We start from the raw sequence: 19,229 nt of genomic DNA, 5'->3' as shown, positions 1-19,229 counted from the left end.
ACGACGGGGAAAAGGGGGGCGGGGGGTAGGGGGGAAAAAAAAAGGGGGGGGGGGGGGAACAGGAAAGACTACCAGAACAAGTTCACCAGGAGTCTTTCAACTTGATTAGAAACAAATGGGGCCACCAGAAAAGCATATCCTTTGCAGTGACATCCCTGTTAGTCCCACCCTGCGCTTTGTGCTACCATTTTCACAGATACCCAGATAGTCTGTGCTTTCCATGAAACAGCCTGTTACCCTATTCCAAGAAGTGACTGGGGCTTCTCTATTTTCAGCTCAAAATTACTTTCCCCTATTGGTACTTCTGTTTTGCAAAAAGTTGTCCCAATATTTCACTCAGAGGGGAAGAGAAGGAGAGGATGATTTGCCACATCCTAAAATAAAATTATGCCCATCACATTACATAAACTCAAAAGCTTTCCATCCAAAGCTTATATACTTAACCATCAACAAAACAGCTATGATAAAAACTGTACCTATGTCACTTTAATATGAATAATAAGCTTGTTTGCTCATGGATATTTTTACCTGGGATTTTACTCATGGTTTTAACTCTTACAGTCTGAAGGACTTCACTCTTACTTCATTGATTCTGTGTACCTACAATTTCTAGGAATTCCACAATGCTTAAACCAAATGGAGTTTCACCTATTCACAGAGGCCTGAGAACATCACTGGCAGATTAAAGAAGATTGAATCTGTCCACATTTAAATAGCAGTGCTGTCCATCAGGAATACAAGTAGCCACTTCATACTAGGGAGGTATCAAATGACAGGAGCACTAGAAGATAAAGCTGTTTGAAGGGAACATTTAAAAGCCTCACTGACAATCTCTACACGGGAAGCAACTTGGCAATCCACAAAAACAGCTTTCTAAGTATCATTCCACAGTGCGGATTTCAAATGAAAGTCTTATGGTCACAAGCTCTAAGAGCTGGGGAAACAGAAGACGTGTACATACATACACACATAAATGTACATACACCTACAAAATTGGCTTTGATAGTTGAGACACACGTCTGCACTCAGCTTTAAAAAAAATGCAAGTAAAGCAGCTTTTATCTTGATTCCACATTGATTTCCATGGTTATATTAATTCCACATGGACCCAATTTAAAAGATAGCCATGTAAATTAAAAAAAGCACTATTTTTAAATTTAAAATAAGTGCAACTTAATGTGCCAGTAAGCCAACCTATCAAGTAGAAGAGGAATATATATGAATTCTAAAGTATACACTTCAAAGGGGAAAGTAAGTTTTTCTAAATAATTTTCCTCTTTGATGAGGATCTGACAGTATAACTTTTAAGCTTTCTGTGACTAAGTAAGTGTTAAGAGTCAGAAAATTTAATTTATTTTCAGAGGAAATCCCTTCTACAACATCAATGAGAGGACAGCTCATTTTAGATATTCAATAGGAAGATTCATATTTGCTTGTATGTACAGTGTCAGAATTTTATTAGGTTTGAGAAAAGCAATTTTACATTAAGTATTCTGGAGAGTTCTTATGATTGACTCATACTTACCATGGCTCAAGAGACAAAATCTAATACATAACTATAGCAGCCAGCCACCCAATTTTAAGCTATAAGTAAATTTCGAACCGAGATTCTAACTTGCTTTGAAAACATGCTTGACTTTGTATCAGATGTTTCCACAGTATCCCACCATTTTTTATTACTGACTTTTTAATTGTTTATTGCTAAAAACACATAGTTGTCAACTGCAGGACTTCAAATTGGGGCCCACTATTGTGCATACAAAAAAGACAATATGTTCTGTAATGCTTTCACCTTAGTCAATAAATAACCTCTTTCTTCATGTGAGCTAACTAGACACTTCTCATCCAAAAAAAGGACCCCATAAGAAAATAGGCAGTTCTCACCACTGATAATCTTAATTATTAACAAACCTAAACTGAGCACACAAAGACTTAAGATACTGAAATGAAGGAAAGAGATACTTGAATCCTGCATACAAAACACTTTGATTAAAAAGCTCAGGAAGACATGCAATTCCATTAATATGAGAAAAAGTTCATTTTAACCTAAGTATACCTGCTGCTTACTCTTAGATCCTGCATCAGGGTTCAATCTCACCAGGTTACCCTGTCAATAAAAAAAACCAAACCACTTTGACCTCAAATGAAAATCCTGTGTGTACAAATGTACTTGTGAGTACATGCATAGATATAATGCATAAATAAAAACAAAATATATGGAATTTGCCCTATGGCCAATGCAATCAATAACTAGAATTGGCAAAGAAAAATCAGATCTTCAAAGCTACATCAATAATTAGCAAGAGCTTATCTAGTTACGAAGGTTCCTCTAGTTACGAAGCCAATCCTCTGACCAAAGCTGCGAGACCAGTATTACCACAGTGAATGCATACTCTGAGAAATGATAAACTCATTTTTTATTTTTCCACATGTGTAACAAACAAATAAGGCTGATGTTTATTTGTAGATACTTCAATCATTCCGTGGGAAGATCAGATAAACTGCAAGAAAGCTGAGAAGAAAAACAAACCTTCCATGACATGAAGTTCATTCTGATTACTAAATGCTGTCTTCCAATAGAGGTGACCCACTTTTTAAATACAGGTGGTATTTTTTTTTAAATAATTCCTTTGGGAAAAAGCTGAAGTTCAAATAAGGTTGTGATGTAGAAGGAACCAAGAGAAGGCAAAGCATGGAAAAGAGTAGATTTCCCCCCCCTCCCCCTCCCCAAATTGTGACTTGGTATCACTGGGAGGAGAAACACTTTTTGTAAAGCTGCTCTTTCAATTGCCGTTATCTCTTCAGGATATTTCATTTACGCTCCTCTCCCAATACAATTTTTAAAAAGATTATGCGTGCCTTTTCTCAATGGTTCTTCAAGCTGGTGCATTTCAAAATGTGTTTACACAGAAAGCCTATGAACTGTCCGTGCCTTTTGCTAAAATTCCTCAGTCATAATTGATATTTTACAAGACAGACTTGACTCAAAAGGAGCCAAAGTTTCAGGTCCATGCCCAAGGCACAGCCTCTCGTTAGACACTGCTATTAGCAGGTGGCACTGCCAAGTGTACTAATTTCCAGTCTTTGAAGGGAAAATGCCAGGTTTTTAACATCACCAAGACAATTACATCTTTTAACTCATGCTAGTGGTTTACTGTATATTTTGAAGTGCCAGTTTGTATTTTAGAAAAGCATCCAAGAGAACACAGCACCCCAAGGCTAAGCATCTGCCTGCTGGAGGAGGGAGACAGATGCTACACCAGCCAACGGAGCTGCCTCTTATGCTACTGCAGACCCGTCCCAAGATCTTATGGGTTACCTATGAAAGGTAACAGCCTTTCTAACTTCTGCTGAACCAGCCCTAAAGAGGAAAGGGAAAGCTTGTTCTGTAAGTAATAAATGCAGACTTCCATCCCTACAACACAGGCAAAGGCCCAACATTTAGTACAGCTGAAGCTCATTTGGTGACACTACTGGAGATACCAACAGCCAGAAAATTTCATGTGAAATACCTCCTGTGTGCTTGTTTCCTCCTCTTCCTGGGGAAGAGTTACCCAAAAAGCTGTCAGGACTGACAGTCCAGAATGCAAATTGGGTCAGCCACTCAGGCCACCTATTTCAGCCAATACCTCATTTATTTCAAGTCTAGCAGCACTGATGTGATTAGTCATTCCTGTGATGTATGGCAGCCAAGAGAAGTTAGAGGTTTTGGGGTGTGGTTTGTTATTTTTTTTAAACACTTTTTTCTTTATATTTTTTGTCACATTTTCTTCTTCCGAAATAAAATTACACATTTAAAAATAGGCATCTTGCTACTCAAAAAAGCAGGATGCCTGTCTTTCACTGCCATCCCTAATAATCTTACAATCAAAGATTTTAAGAAATTCGTAAGAGCTTAAAATCAAGCTCCCAGACATGAGGGCACAGTTATTTATATATTGAGCTTTATTTGGAACAGTATCTCCTATACAATCATAAGAAAAAAATCCACAGGGTTTTAAAAACGGTTGCAATATTAGCACCAAAAAGGTACTTGGGAGGGAAGGGCAGGCGGGCGAGATGAGATTTTGGAACAGATGGAAAAGTAGCAGGACTTAAAGGACAGGTGCTGTGGATGAAGTTCTGTGAGAGATCGTGACAAGATAACACTAAGGAAGGCAGGCCTTACTAGTAAATGTAGAAAGCATATGGGAGTTAAGGGACAAGACATCAGAGGTAGGACAAGGAATATCCATAGCAGATTTCGAACAGTATGACTTCAATCTTGACACTGATTTAATATTTTGGAAATTAATAAGAAAATCCCACTTCATTTACTTTATTTTAAACCTAGCAGCACCACCCTGAGTGCATTAAAAAATGAAACAAACAAAGAAAACCAACAATAAAACACCCTCCAGAGCAATGGAAGCAAGCAAACGAGAAGTTTACTTTCAAACTGAATTTGTTCCACATTGTGCTGAACACTTCACCTCTTCACCAGTGAAACAGAAAATTAGTTATGACGCGGGAAATAAAAGGAGAATTAATTTCGGGGGCGGGGGAATACACACAGGCATAAAGCACCTCCTAAAGAAGGGGGGTGGAGGCCCGAGAACCTCCATGGAAAGAAACAGGATGCAGCAGGCATAAGGACTGATGAGAAAAACAAAATATTCAGTGGCAAAGGCTGCACTAAGAACAGTCATCTTTATTGAGGAAACAGGACACACAGGGCCTATGCAAGGGGTCAGTAAAAGCAATACTGGAAACAACTGAGGGTTGTTTACAAACAGTACTTTTCATTTTTCAATTTCAAAGCAGTATTCAGGCCTTTATTTTCAAATGAGTGACCTTGGTATCAGGGTAACAAATCCACTTCTGAGAGGAGCTGCCACATGTGGCACCTACAACTAATAGCTGTATCAGCCAAGATTTTAATCAGATTTCCTTTTTTCTATATTTATACCTAATCAGAGAAAGAATTTAGCTATAGGAAGCCATAGAGCTAACCAGGGGCACAGAAAAGACGACCTTCAGCTGCCATGCTTTCTGCCCAGCTGCTGTCGGAAAGCCAAACATCAAGCAAGACCATCAAGTGAGCAAGCAGTCTTTAAAGGATTAGGACAGAAAATTAATGGACTAATGCATCTCTTACTGTTAAGAGTAAGGCCATCAATACTTAAAACTGGCATTAAGCCTTTCACATACTGTCAGGTCAAGAGGAAAGTGTAGCAAAATGCTCTTTCAACCACTGCATCCAAATAAAGGGATGTGAGGCAGCACTGTTTAAGTCACATTGCTGTTGCTAGGGTATGGGATTAAATGCATTTTGTACATAGCATTTGGAGAATTTTAAGTTTTACAACATGCTGAATTCAACAGCCATACCACACGGGCCAGACCCTCTTGTAAAAAGGCACAGTAGCAGAAGCAGAACCCCCCCGCAAAACTCCATACCAAATTACTATCCTGAGACCACAGAAAAGTAACAGCTGCTGTGCTGTGAATTCAATTTTTTTGGTTCCGTGACTGTTTAAAACAAGCCTTTTTCTTTGTTCAGGAGACAGAATCAACCCAGAGAGACGAGACAAAGTCAAAAGGACAAAAGTCAAATAAGAAATGTGTGTCCCAAATGGAAATGAGGTTATGTTTTAAGATATCAAGTCAGACAAGGACTCTTAGTATTAAAGGCAGAGCATGTCAATGCTAATTCTGGTATCTCACTCTTCTCTGTAGTCTTTTAAACAATATGATCACAGCCAACATATAGGGATCTTCCCTTGTTTTACTAAAACGTTGTCCAAAAGGCAGCATTAGGCAAGAAAGGATTTGATGTTCAAGACAAGTTCAATAGCTGGGGGCACAGAAGACAGAAAATTTAAAGTGGAAGAAGATGCAACACTAAGCTGTTCAAATATGGAAGAGCTCAGGACTTAAAAATAAGTGGGAGTAAGTTGAACCTTCTTAATATAACCTTCACTGCTTTACCTTCCCTGCTACCAGCTACTGCTTCACAAAAACCTAAATGCAGGCAAGACTCAAAAATGTGCATGCTAATCAGTGTCTTGATAAGGCATGCAACACCACTACCACAAAGGCTGCTGGATGGCACCCAAACTTAATAGAACTGTCTACCTATTTATTGTCTCAACCTCATCTTTAAGTATACATAATTCCATCAATTAGGCTGTGCACATTCAAGAGATATAAGCCACAACATCAAAACAAAAAGGTCTTGAAAAAACAAAATTTTGATTTGTCAATTATATTCAACTAGAAAGATTTATGGCACTCAAGGCCCCTTGTTTTGAAGTTTCAGGAAAAGTTCACACAAGTCCACCACAATCTCCACATCAATGGGCTTTATGGCTAAAATAGCTTGATGGATTTTACAGTGGTTATCTGCAAGGACAACAGGTAAAACTTTTTTCTTCCCCTACCCTAAACAGGGTTTAATTCTCCATGCTTCCTCTCTGGCTCTGTGGCCAGTCGACTATTTCCTCTATCTTCGATTTCTAATATATGCACGATGCACATAAATTGCCAGTCTGTGTTCCAGAACCATTTGGACAATGCTCCGAGATGTATGGTTTAATTTTTAGGCTGCCCTGTGTGGAGTCAGGAGTTGGACTTGATAATCCTTGTGGGTCCCTTCCAGCTCAATGGCTTTCAATGATTTAAGTGGGAAGAACATACACACAATATTGCATAGCATTAGTTTGAAATTTGAACTCTTCCAATACTATCTCATTATTAATGAATTGATAAGGTCTTACAATTAAGTTTTTTCTCATTTGGAATTATGTTCAGGACAGTTATGAAATTAATAAATGAAATAAAAGCCAGTGTTTCAAGATGTCAGGTACTTCATCTTGCATAGAACTGACAGAAAGGAAGACTAAACATTTATAACTTTTTCCTCATACTTTTAACTGTGTGAATTTGTTCTTACACTTCTTCTATGTAATAAAATCAATGACTACCAACCACTCAGTAAACTCAAATAAAACTATGTATTTCTACTTTCCCATTATTAATATGCATGCATCTCATTTTATAAGCATCTGTCTCAAAACACAGTTAATGAGACCTACTTTACACTATGATCCAGTATCTATTATTTTACAACACACCACCAGGCAGTAGGGTAGCAAAGATGATAGTGTATTAGCTATCAAATTACAGAGTTTCCCGTTACCCTAAAGTAACATGAAAATAAAGGCACCCACCCACCCACATTGCTAGCAGTGGATCTTTCCTTTGGACTTATCTGCAGAATAAAGGATAGCTGCTGTCCTATATTCTTAGGAGAGCTTGCACACAATCTAGAGTAAGGTTGCTTTTAGCAACAATCATGCTGTCCATGAATAAGAAGTCACTTAACTTTTCTTCTGAAGCACAGTTACACAGTTATAATTACACAGTAAATCATCTAATCCATCCCACACCAGAGAACAGCAACAAGCCTAAATTGTCCCTTACAATGAGAGCATGTAACATCTGCTATGGTTTGCAAAATCATACGGTGGAGGGAGAAAAAAATGCTAGTTTGGGAATCAGTCAATCAAAAAGTTCATTTAAATATGGGTTGGGGACAAATGTATGCCTGATGAATATGACACATTTCAAGTATATGCTTAATAAAATTATGAAGCCAATCGTGTCATTTCACTGGAAACTGTAGAATGAGTTGAACAAACGCTACTTCCTCTATGAAACAGGCTACTAAATTCCATATAGAAATTATTTTAAAGTGAGAGCTTAGGAAAAAACCCCCAAATGTAGGTAGTGCCTGTGTTCTCCATTTAAATCTGGTGCACGTCACAAAACAGCCCTAGCTGGAGCTGTAGGGTTATGAATACAGCACAGCTCTGATTCTTGACTAAAAAAAAGGAAGCTTCAGAACATTACATTTAACATGTCACACGTGAGCATTTAAAATTTATGTGAATACTAATGCCTACCTAAAGCAGAAGCAGCAGCAGTTTAAGAGATAGTTTTCTTCATACAAGCTTCCAAACAACAAATACGTTTAGTGAAATCAACTAAAACTGGCTTTAGAATGCCTAGAAAATAGTATATTAACTTCATACGAAGTTATAAAAGTTTAGATCTGCTTGTTTTCACATAAATGAAATAGAAAACTTGAAAAGGGTTTATTAAATAGAGTAGGCAAACACAGAATAAATGAATGGTTTTTGTTTGTTTTGGTTTTTTTTGTTTTGGTTTTTTTTTTTAAATGACTGGTCCAGTATTATCTGCTTTAGGAATTTACAGTCCTGTAAAAAATTGTGATCAAAGACCTTAGGAAACATGCAGAGACCCTCAACTGCTGTTGAAGTCACTAGAAGACAGAATGTGAAGTTTCACCTGCACTAGGTTTCTTTTGCTGTTACATCTGAAACAGCTGAGTTGACATTTTCCAAAACACCCCAATGCAGACTAACAAAAGAGCTAACAAAAAGGAGCTTCAGGTATCCTACACCTAATCTCTCCATACTGCTAAACAGCTATTATGATACACACTGCCTTTCTAGCAGGTCAGTAAGTCTGTTATAAAGCACTGTAATAACATCCCATCGACATGATTTCTCTGTACTTGTACATCACTTTCTTTCCCCAACCCCACCAGACAGCTGTATCTATAAAGCAAATGAGGAAACTAGGAAAATTCTGCAATTATATACCTGCTACTGATAGATTAAAAGCAGGCATAAAGAATAGTAATTACTCTTTCAAAAAGAATATAGAAGGAATTCGTTGAGAGATGTGTACACTAGATACGAATTTGAAAAGACAGAATAATCAATAAATTGGAGACTATTAAGTCAGCACACAAAGAAGTATGAACGTATCTCCCAACTTTCAAATTATTTGTACTTCTGAAGCAGTTAGATCACTAAAGAAAACCCTAGGCACTAAATACCACACAAATAATACAAATCCATAACCCAGCAAACAAAACCAGAACTATCTGAGACTTCAGCTGATTTCTGACAACAGGAAAAGAAAAAGGAGTAATCTGTGTTTGTGCAAATGGTTCTTTCTTCAAGATGTATCAAAGCTGACATGTAGATCAGCTGAGAAGTGTTTGCACTGCAGCAACTGCTGCTATTTAATTGTCAGCCAGGCAACTAACAATGTTTTCTATAACAAGAGATTAAGACCAACTCAAAGGAACTTTCCATAGAGACTACAGCAGATGTTTATTTTCTGTTTTTAGCACTGTATCTGCCAAAAATATTTTGAGATTAATTGGTTCTAGCAGTTGCATACAATAAAAAGAATATACTTAAATATCAACTCTGTTGCCTTAAAACATATGGGGGAAGTACATGGCATGGGCTGTGCATCAACCAACACCACACAACTGACTCTTCAGGAATCATACCAAGGATCTATGGAGTCTTCTACAAACACAAAGAGGTCCACTTTCAAACTGACAAAGGCAATTAAAGTAATGCAGTTTAAATAATACTTTCGCAAATCTACAATCAACCAGTACTACAAACAGAACTTTTTCAACACTACAGGATTTTTCTGGTCCCCTTAGTTCAGAAGATGGTCTTGTTACCGGCCCCTTGAACTAGCAATTTTTAGAACCCAGTGGTAAAGTTGAAACTTGTTGTCCTGCAGTGTTCCTGGAAGTTCTATGTAGTTTAGGGGAAAGGGAGAAACAATTTGCAGTGCTATGAATGCTGCATGGCAAAAATAATTTGCTTTTGTTTTGTTTTTTTTGTAAACACTTCACTGTAACCTGTATCAGTCATTTTAGTCTAAAAACTTTGCCACTGCCAGTATAAAGAATTTTGAACTACTTGCATTTTTAGTCTGGACCAAGAGTTTATACTATGAATCAGCCTAAGGACCCTACAGCAGTACTGTAGCTTCAACAAGCCTTCAAAGAGGACAAAGTACAGGGAAGTAACAGCCAAAATTAGCTCTGGTACTAAAGCATCAAAACCACACTGACTTTTTCCAGGTCACTTTCTTACAGTATAGCTAGTACCCCTCAAAACCCATTAAAAGAAAATAACATTGGCAACACCTCAAGAAGCAGTTTTCATCTCAAGGCTACAAAGAGCTTACAAAGACTTTCTACCTGTAGTTCTTTATACACTTAATACAATTTTTTTTCTGCAAGAGCCTATCGATCCATTCAGGGCAGCCTGAACTGGCCTGACTACACATTTATTTTCCTCCAACTTCACAACCCTCACAATGAGGATGAATCCTCTTACACACATTGCAAGCATCCATTCAGTGAAAGATTAGCATAATATTAAGGCCATCTGAAGTACAGAAATGAACAGCACTGAATGTTTTATTGTGCAGCCATTTGGTTATGCGCAAGAGGGAACAACCCAGCCAAGACATCTGGCACAAATTACCATCATTACAATTTTTTTCACAATTTTAAGAACTCTGGTCAGCACCTGCATGTTGATGTGGAAGTCGCAACACGCTTCCAGGGCCTACTCTTAAGGAAAGCCAGTCTGGCAAGACTGAAGAACCAAAATACCAATCTGCTTTGGCACAAAATTAAGCGGGCACAGAATACTCCACCTTCCTTATAAAGCTCAGTATTACAAGGCTAAAGATCCAGATACTTTTTTTTTAAAAAAGGAAAGGGCCTATTTAAAACAATATTCCTCCCTCTGTTCATAAACCTAGTAAGACAGTCAAGAGATACCCCTCTACCACTTGCAGCTGGCTATTCCCTTTTCCTGTCCTGGCTCAGAGAAGCTGAAAGCATGAATTAAGTCATATTCACAGCTGTCCCGATTCACCTACCTGATATAGGGATCCCTCCCAGACCTGTGCTGTGTTGTGGTGGAAGATTCAAGTCCAAGAAATTACTATTTGAGGTGGGATTTGCTGTGTGGTTCAAGTGCATGATGCTATTGCGTGGGAAGGCCATCCAAGGATAGCGAGCTGCTTGGCCTGGAAAACTGAAGGAGTTGTAAACTGCTCGATGCTGTTGAAACTGTGGGAACCTCTGTGGCATGACTGGAAAGGTGCTACTGAGAGAGTTGGCATTTGTGGGTGCAGCAGGATGCAGGAATCCAGAGCCTGGCCCTTTGGCAGTTGTAGTGTGTGGGGTAGGGTTCTGAAGAGATGTGGGCGAGAGGGAAGGTTGGTCTTGGACTGACAGTTCCTTCTCAATCAGGTCTGCTAAGGCTTTGCGGGTGATGTCAAAGGGGTCAAACCCTAAGTCGTCCTCTTGCTGTTTGGAGGAACCAAACCCAAAAGCCGCTTGCCAGTCTGTGGAGGAGGATACTGGTATAGTTTCTGTCAGAGAGGAACAGGATTTAGAACAAGAATTAGTAACTATTTACCCATACAAAAATTTCAGCCTCAGTGTATCTGAATCTATGCTGCCAGTTGTCTTTCATCTAATACTTCTTTATACAGTCCCCAGAAGACACCTTATTCATCAGCTTAGAATGCCATTTTCAGATTGAGCTGTCAGATTTCTACTTGAGGGGAAGTGGTAGCACTAGCAAATAGTATTTTTACTGCAGAATTGCTCTGTTCCTGAACTACAGAAAAACCCTGTCAAGTAAGTATTTTCAGCAATAGCACCAAGTAGAAAGAGACCAATAAACACTTGCTTAGAACCTTCTTTACACCCATATTACTTGACAGAAGAGTGACCAAGCAGAGTTTAAATAAAGGTTGTTATTCAGTTCAGTATTTTGCTTTCAGTATTAATGCTGTGCTTCAGCTCCACTGTGCAAGAAAGGTGAGGAGGAAATGTTCCCTCTCAAAGGGGGAACCTCTGAGCAGTAGTTAAAAAAAAAACCCCAAACAAAACACAAAACCAAAAAAACCCACAAAACCCCACTGTCTACCATTATGAAGAAAACCAAGCCAAATTCTTGAGTAGATGCCTTAACAAAAGGAAATAAGGAACTGCATTACAAGATATTGTTAAATATTTTGAGGCAGTGTTGCAAAAAAGGGTTATCAGAATTTCCCTGCATTTTCAATTACTACTTCATTTCATTATACTGTTTAAGTTCCTTATTCAGGTTCAGTGAATGCTAGGTCTAGTTTCAGTTCTTCCTCAAAACTGTGGTAATGCAAGCTGATTTGAGTACAAGGTAGTATCACTCACATCATTATCTCCCTCTGCTGGTAGGGAACCTGGTCTGCTGCTTGAAGTAGTTAAAATTAAGCTCAGTATCCTCTCTTAGAAAAGGAATCTACACTTCTATTTTCACTCTAAAATCCATGACGACAGATAAACAGACTTGCTAGATCGACAAAAACTTGTCCTTTGTATTCTTATTTAAATAGCAAACATCCATTTTATATTGATTATAAAACAAACAAGATCTCTACTACCTGGAAATTGTCTCTCACTGCTACATAATCCTCACAAAATTGGTGCATATAGTACCTTAACAGCAGGTAATTTCCTTGGTAATAAATATTGTTTACAAATAGGATTATGGCATCCAGAAGTCAGATAAACATCAAAAGACGACTAATCACTAAGTAAACCATGTCCTAAAGTATTGTTTACATTATTACTGATATTGTTTCATTTAATTTTCTAACAACTCCCTCAGATTTATAATTTGTGAGCTCTTTAGTACTGTTAACGACTCCAAAGACTATATAAATACACCTAAAATGTTTCATTCATATGAAGTGGTATTTCATAGGAAAGTACCTGGAAAATACAGGTACCTTTCATTTGATGCAATTAACCATATTTTTATCTTTTCTGTATGTATATAATTTCACTGCACCTTCACATGAGGCACCTTCAGATAACTACGCAGGATACTAAAGAAAATTCTGAACTCCACTGCACAGCTTCCAATGCTAGAATTACAGATTATAACAGATTATTACACCAACATATACTGACACCACGTATTTTCCCCACTCTCAATAAAAACCTTAACATTAAATATTAAGCACAAATGCCACATCCTATTATTTAGTTTTTCTTAGCTGTGTGCCTGTCTACAATAAGCACTCTGATAATTTAGCCATGCAGCTGGAAAACTCTGTAAAAGTTTCTTTTAGAAGAAACCCTTAGGTCAGTGCAATTCATTTGTAGTTAAGTGACAAATTTTAATCATTTATGAAGGGGGGGGTGGGGACCAGTATGGAACAAGTCCTAGAGTTCTTGGTTCTACACAGTTTTAGACATCAGCTGCAAAAGCAACACCCAGCCATGTAACCTGTGTACATACCTGATGTGAAGAGGCTCTGTGGTTCTGGTGCTGTGGGCCAGTCATTTGAAGTCTGTGGAGAGCTGGGGAATGGAGGAAGCCCACTAGGGATGGGGTTAGGGTGCCGAAAGTTGTCAGAGAAGAGCGACTGTGATTCTGTTACAGCCCCTTCAAAAGGAGACCGTGCACTGTGATTAGATGAACTGATGGGTATGACTGGATTGGGTTTTGTTAAACCAGGCGGTGGTGAAGGTGTGTCACTGTTTGTTATCTACAGGCAAGAAAGGAAGAGAAACAGTTAGGACATGAGTGTTTATATATAAAATATTCTTCACTAATACAGCTGAAAAACTTCCTCAAAATTTTTGGCTACAGTTAGATTAATATATAGTTCAGTACAAGGTCAAACACAAAAATCAACTTAGCAGTAGCATTTTTAATAGTTTTGTTGAAAATTATGATACACTTCAGAAAGTACTTGCTTCTCCAACTACAAGTTGCACCAATCCCTCAAACTCAGTTCTTATTTTAACAGCATTTATCTTTATGTCTTACCTGCTGGGAGCTGTCACCATTTCCTATACTGAGGGAATCTGAAGGTTTGTCGATAGGGCTGCAAAAGTGGGAGGGGAAAAGAGACAATAAGACACAAGTATTTAACATGAAAATCAACATTTGCTTTCGTAGTGGTAGAAAAGCCTTGAAATAAAGACAAAGAAAAATTAATTAGGAGGAATCAAGAAGGAAAAAATCCACTTTTTATTTATGAGACTGTTTTTTTTCATCATAAGCATTTGCCACATATTGTAATACTTCTTCCCACCACTCTCCACTCTGCTTGTTGACTGCCCTGTTAAGGAACAAAAGGAAAGTTTTAAACACTCTCATAGTAACTCTATGCCATTCAAAAAACCAGGATTCTTGTACTATGGCAGTATTCCATAGTAGTCAGTTCCATCTATGCTACTACCAGAGAGAAAGTTGGGAACAGACTTCTTTTCCAAATTCCTAAACTGTAAGTTCCCATACAAGTCCTAAATAAATCTGGGGATAGATACAAGATTAAATTAACTATTTAATCCTGGTGGCAAGTTAAGCTTCCCACCAGTCTTCAAGCTTTAACTAGCAGGAATTACTTCCAAGTAAGAAAACAGTTTTGAGATGACAAAAGAGTAAAAACACAGGAAAAGACATAGCATAAAAACCTGCCAACAAACATAAAGAGAATAAAAGATAAGACACAGCAGAAAACCACCTCAAAGCCATTCACTGGAATTAACGTGACTTGGCTGAAATGGTACGTCTCAGGATTCAAGATTCTGACAGGCATCTGTCAGTTGCCTTAATTATGCTAAATGCCACACTAACGAAACAGTATTACTTCCAGTTCAGATCAAAATCTCTGCTTTACAACTTCAAGGTACTTTCATTTTTATCTACCCATAAGAGAAGATGGACAAGCATCAGGCTGCACAGCCCAAACCACAAGTCCTTGTAGGACCAGAAGTAAGAACATGAATTTCAGTTCCATTACGAGACCAGAATGTGATACAAGTCCAATTACAGGCAAATTACAAGACAAATATATAGAGTAATTATTTTAACTGTGTGCAGACTTCAGATTTTAGCTACACCTTGTTTTCAAACATCCCTTGCTGCTGCAAATTTTAAATACTGCATAAAGCCACATACCAAGGTCAAAAATTCTTAAGATTGCTTCCCTCCATATTTGTTCTCCCCATCCAAAATAACTGGAGTTGAAACCCAGCAGAATTAATTCTTCTCCATTCCAAAGAAACTGCATACAAGTAGTCCATCAATAAAACCATTTTTTGTGTAAAAGAACACTGAGTTGGTATCTCAAGAAGATAACTGAAGCTGAAATATTTATGACTATAAAAGTCAGGGGAATGTACTTGCAAACAAGCATTACTCCAGTGAGGATTTACAAATACTTTCTACTCAGTGGTTGAACAGCATGAATAAAGTTCTTCCATTTGAAACAAACTGCCTTGGGTTAGTAATTTCTGAATACCTATAGCACAAAAGTTTGATGTAGACTTTTCACTACACAAACACTCTGATTGCAGAGCTGATATTCCAGCCAAATTCTTTTCCCAAAGCTGCTGACAGAAAGTCACAATGCTGCAGTTTAAAAAGCTATGTGTAAGACAGCTGTTAATGACAATCTAAATGCTGAAAATGTTTATTATACTTGAACCTGCCTAAGAACCCTTTAATTGTAAGACAGACTTCCAGCCCTCAGGAATGGACAAGATGCATTATCTATTAGCTATAATATTTTTACCTACATTCAGTACATTCTTTTCAGAAAAGATAAGGAAGCTGCAGGTCACTACTGAGATGCAACCATAGGATCTCTGATCACACCTCAATGGGACTGCTATCAAGCCTAACAAGAAGGTACCACTTCCAACAGCACTCAACATTAATGCATCGGTTCAATATTGATTTAAAACAAAGACCAGCTACCTAATCGGCAACACCACTTCTTGAAATATTAAGAGTTTACCTTGTTATTTTCCCATCCAACCTCTGAATAAGCCCAACCGTTATTACCTCAAGGGGTCCATAAAAAACAAACCAGCATGACTACAGACTGCCACTGGAACTGCAAGTGATGCTTATGATGGAAGAGGATATCAGTTCTATTCAAGGAGGGCACCAAAAGAGGAAAAAATGTTGGCTAGCAATAAGGAAGTTATTGCAAGCAGATGATTTACTTCTTCTGCACAAAGAAACCTCAGTTGAATCTGCTGGCCTGTTGTTCCTATTACTGAGTGATAATCAAGGAACCCTTACCTCTGCAGTTGTGTTTCTGGAACACACCACTATAAAGAGATGACAAATACTCAGTCCTAACATTTAGCTTCCTTCTGTTGATGCTTTTCCAAGTGACAAGCCTCCTGATGTATAGCAACTAGCATGTTACTGTTGTGGAAGCTTCTGTATAGAAATGAAGGGCTCAGCTCTGGCTGGGACCATGCAGCTATGTAAGCTGTTGATCCCCCAGTTATTCAGTTCCCCTCAGCCCTTACCTGTACCATCACTTACTAACTTCACATTAGGGTTCTCCTGTACAATCTGCCAATCGGTCTTTTTGACATGGGCTAGACTAAGCCCAGGTTTTTGTGACCTGATCAGGATTTGAATCCAGCTCTCCAACCAGAGAGAGAGACTGGAGAATCATTCCCTCCACACCAATCAGTGAGAGAGAAAGCAAGCTATCTGAAGTATAAAAGGCAGCACAATTACCCGAAATCTGAGTCTGCACCATCTGGAGTCATGTGTTCTGGGTCTGTGCCATTTTCTAATATAGGAGGCGTTTTCCTGTGTTCCATTGTTAAACCGTTGGCTGATTTACTTGAACTCTGTAATGATGGCCAGGCATCTTTGTTATTACTGTTGGGTCTGAAAAAAGGCAAGAGTAAAAAAAAAAAAAGAAAAAAAGAAAATAGTTCAAGTTATGAAGAAAGTGTTTTTAAAAATTGTAAGCACTGGGGAAATGAATCCTTGTGCCAGACAATCCATAAGAATAGATTTATCTGGATGTTATTTCTCCGATTTTAAATGGTGATGACTTAAAAAAAGACTTAGTGGGGTAGGGAAGGGAGAGAGAAAACTGGGGGGAATTCTGTTTTCTTCACTGAATAGACAGCTGCTCTGCCAATGCTGAAGTCCAAACTTGTCCATTTGGGGGATAAGAAAAAAATGAAAAAAAAAAATATCCATCAACAGCTTCAAGTATCCAGACCTACAGAAACCTCATTTAGAATTATTTGCTTTATCCCATAAGCATTCGCAAGTTCTGTAAATCATGAACTAAATGATTTTTTTGTTTTTTAATAAATGTTTTATATTTGAGGCCCTATCAAGCCTGGCCCCAACAGATGAAGTTTGTGTTTTACGCCTACACAAGAGTCCGCAGCTTTACTAACAGAGCATGAGACCAGTCAGACCAACACACTGTTCATTCAAGTTACTGCTCCCTTCATTTCTAGTTTAAAGCCGTAATTACTTCCCTCTTATAAAGTAACATGAAATTTCATTTCAGAGTGCACATTAGATCTGAAAGAAGTTCAAGAGAAGACTCAAAGCCCAAGTTTTTGCTAAAAATAGTTACATTCTATACAAATTGAAGCAAGCTGGAATATCATCTATAACCAAACGCATTCAAATACAGTGTCATCTGCTAACCCTACAATCTTACTATAAAAGATTTGCCTTTGTGTTCTTCAGTTTTTATATTAACTTTAGCTTTTCATTTGCTTCAATTAGGATGCTGTTTTTTGTGTCCAAGTGCTGTCTTCATAAGGAACAAGATTCCAAAAAGATTTTTTTTAATACGTAAGTTCCTCCTGATGTCCCCCTTCATTAGTATGTTCTTATTACATGGTCCAACATTTACTCTACATCTCTAGGTCAATTTAGTAAGTTCACATTCAGAATCTGGAAATTCCTATAGCTGCTTATAGCAACACAAGTGTTTCCTACTCCTATTCAGACAAAATTGGTATTACTAGCTACCCTCAAATCTCAGTATTATAAGATTTGCTATTCTACCTCCATCTTCTCACATAACTACACAATATGTACAGAGATGAGAGCCTTGACCCAATTTACAGATCTCATCTTTGCTTTGTACACATTTGAAATAAGTTAGAGATCACAAGTTGATCAGATATTGAACATCAAGGAATGAAGACACATCAGAGCAATGTCAGTCATTTAATATTCTCACTCTTACAAAAACAAGCTGTAATCTAGATGTAACAAGATTTTCAATCCATTAACAGATTTATTTTAAATATCAAAATTCATGTCTGCTGCCGTGCAAAGCCATCTCTATACTAAAACTAACTTTAAAATGTCACAGTTAAAAGTCAGTTTTCATCCAAGGAGAAAGGTAAAGAAACTGGCTTATGTTTTGGGGCGGGCTTTTGCACATGTGGGCTTTCTTGCCTAAGTTCAAAGCTGCACACTTCTAAAGGGCTGTTCTCTAAAAGACCAGCAAGTGTTTAACAGGTGTTTCCACTTGTAGCATAAGAAAGCATTCATTTCAGTTCCTTAGGAAAAGGTCAGCAGGAGAAAAGGGGGGGAGGGAAGAGCTTTATCTGTTCTAAACGTGGAATACACCTCTAATTTTAAGAGAATGCAGTCACCATGACTATCAAGTGACACACCAAGAGATGAGTACCGATATAAACGAAGTGGCACTGTGGGATTTTAACATTTGCCTTCAGCAGCAAGAAAAAAAGGTCTGCAAGTAGGACCTTTCAATTAGGACACAATTGTGAAAAAGCATTTATGCACAGTTTCAGAAATGTTTTCTACTACTGGATATTTGTAATTAAACACCTACTATTTAGAACTCAACTTCTGTTCAATTCCAGAGTGAAACAGAAATCCTGCACCCCAGAAACACAGGAACAACCACAAAATTGTCAGAGGCTTTGACAAACTGCCAGAAATATATTAATATCATATCAATGAATCAGACAAAAACAACAACCCGTTGAATTGGGTAGAAAACTGTGAAGGAGAACAACATGCATTCACCAGCTCACAAGCTACATTTTGTACTGATGAGACGGGACTTGAGACATTTCAAAATCCTAGCTGCAAGAGGAAATTCACTTTGCAACCCAAAAGGTAGTGCCTAGCCTTTAGCAAAGAACAGAGTCTATGTCATCATGATGCTGTTCAGCTGAAAAGAGAAATTAACTCTAGACTTGTTGCCTTTGGAGTAACATGCCATTTTTTTTTCCCGCACAAGTGCCAAAATGTTGGCACCACAGATTGGCCAAGCTCCAATTTGTAATTTCTTTCTGAAGGCTTTAAAGTTTGCTGCAGTTTCAGATAGAGCATTCTTTCCCCGCTGGTATCATTTATTTTGCTGGGATCTAACTAGGTTTCAAATTAAGATTAGTTCAGACTTTGAACATAAAATAATCAATACTCAAATGCAGGAAATTGTGTATCTGCTTTACTCACTGCAGTCTGCATTCCAAGTCAATACTGAACCAGTGCCCA

The 19,229-nt window shown here is 37.9% G+C and overlaps 1 protein-coding gene across 9 annotated transcripts in view; it reads right to left on the bottom strand.

Annotated features, from left to right (window-relative positions):
• Positions 1–19,229, bottom strand: part of CNOT4 (CCR4-NOT transcription complex, subunit 4) — an 83,592-nt gene that overhangs the window by 7,461 nt on the left and 56,902 nt on the right. For 4 of the 9 annotated variants that reach the window (XM_010561938.1, XM_010561939.1, XM_010561945.1 and 1 more), the window contains 4 exons: positions 16,452–16,607; positions 13,731–13,788; positions 13,197–13,446; positions 10,777–11,274 (listed from right to left, as the gene is read on the bottom strand). In XM_010561938.1, the coding sequence (XP_010560240.1) occupies positions 10,777–11,274; positions 13,197–13,446; positions 13,731–13,788; positions 16,452–16,607 (962 nt within the window). The remainder of the gene's footprint in view (positions 1–10,776; positions 11,275–13,196; positions 13,447–13,730; positions 13,789–16,451; positions 16,608–19,229) is intronic. The other 5 variants (XM_010561943.1, XM_010561944.1, XM_010561946.1 and 2 more) reach the window with 2 other exon arrangements.

The sequence above is a fragment of the Haliaeetus leucocephalus genome, unplaced genomic scaffold, assembly GCF_000737465.1.
Source record: "Haliaeetus leucocephalus isolate CR32 unplaced genomic scaffold, Haliaeetus_leucocephalus-4.0 Scaffold151, whole genome shotgun sequence".
Taxonomy (NCBI): domain Eukaryota; kingdom Metazoa; phylum Chordata; class Aves; order Accipitriformes; family Accipitridae; genus Haliaeetus; species Haliaeetus leucocephalus.
The sequence above is the reverse complement of the archived record's forward strand: the minus strand, read 5'-3'. Positions and strand labels throughout refer to the sequence as shown.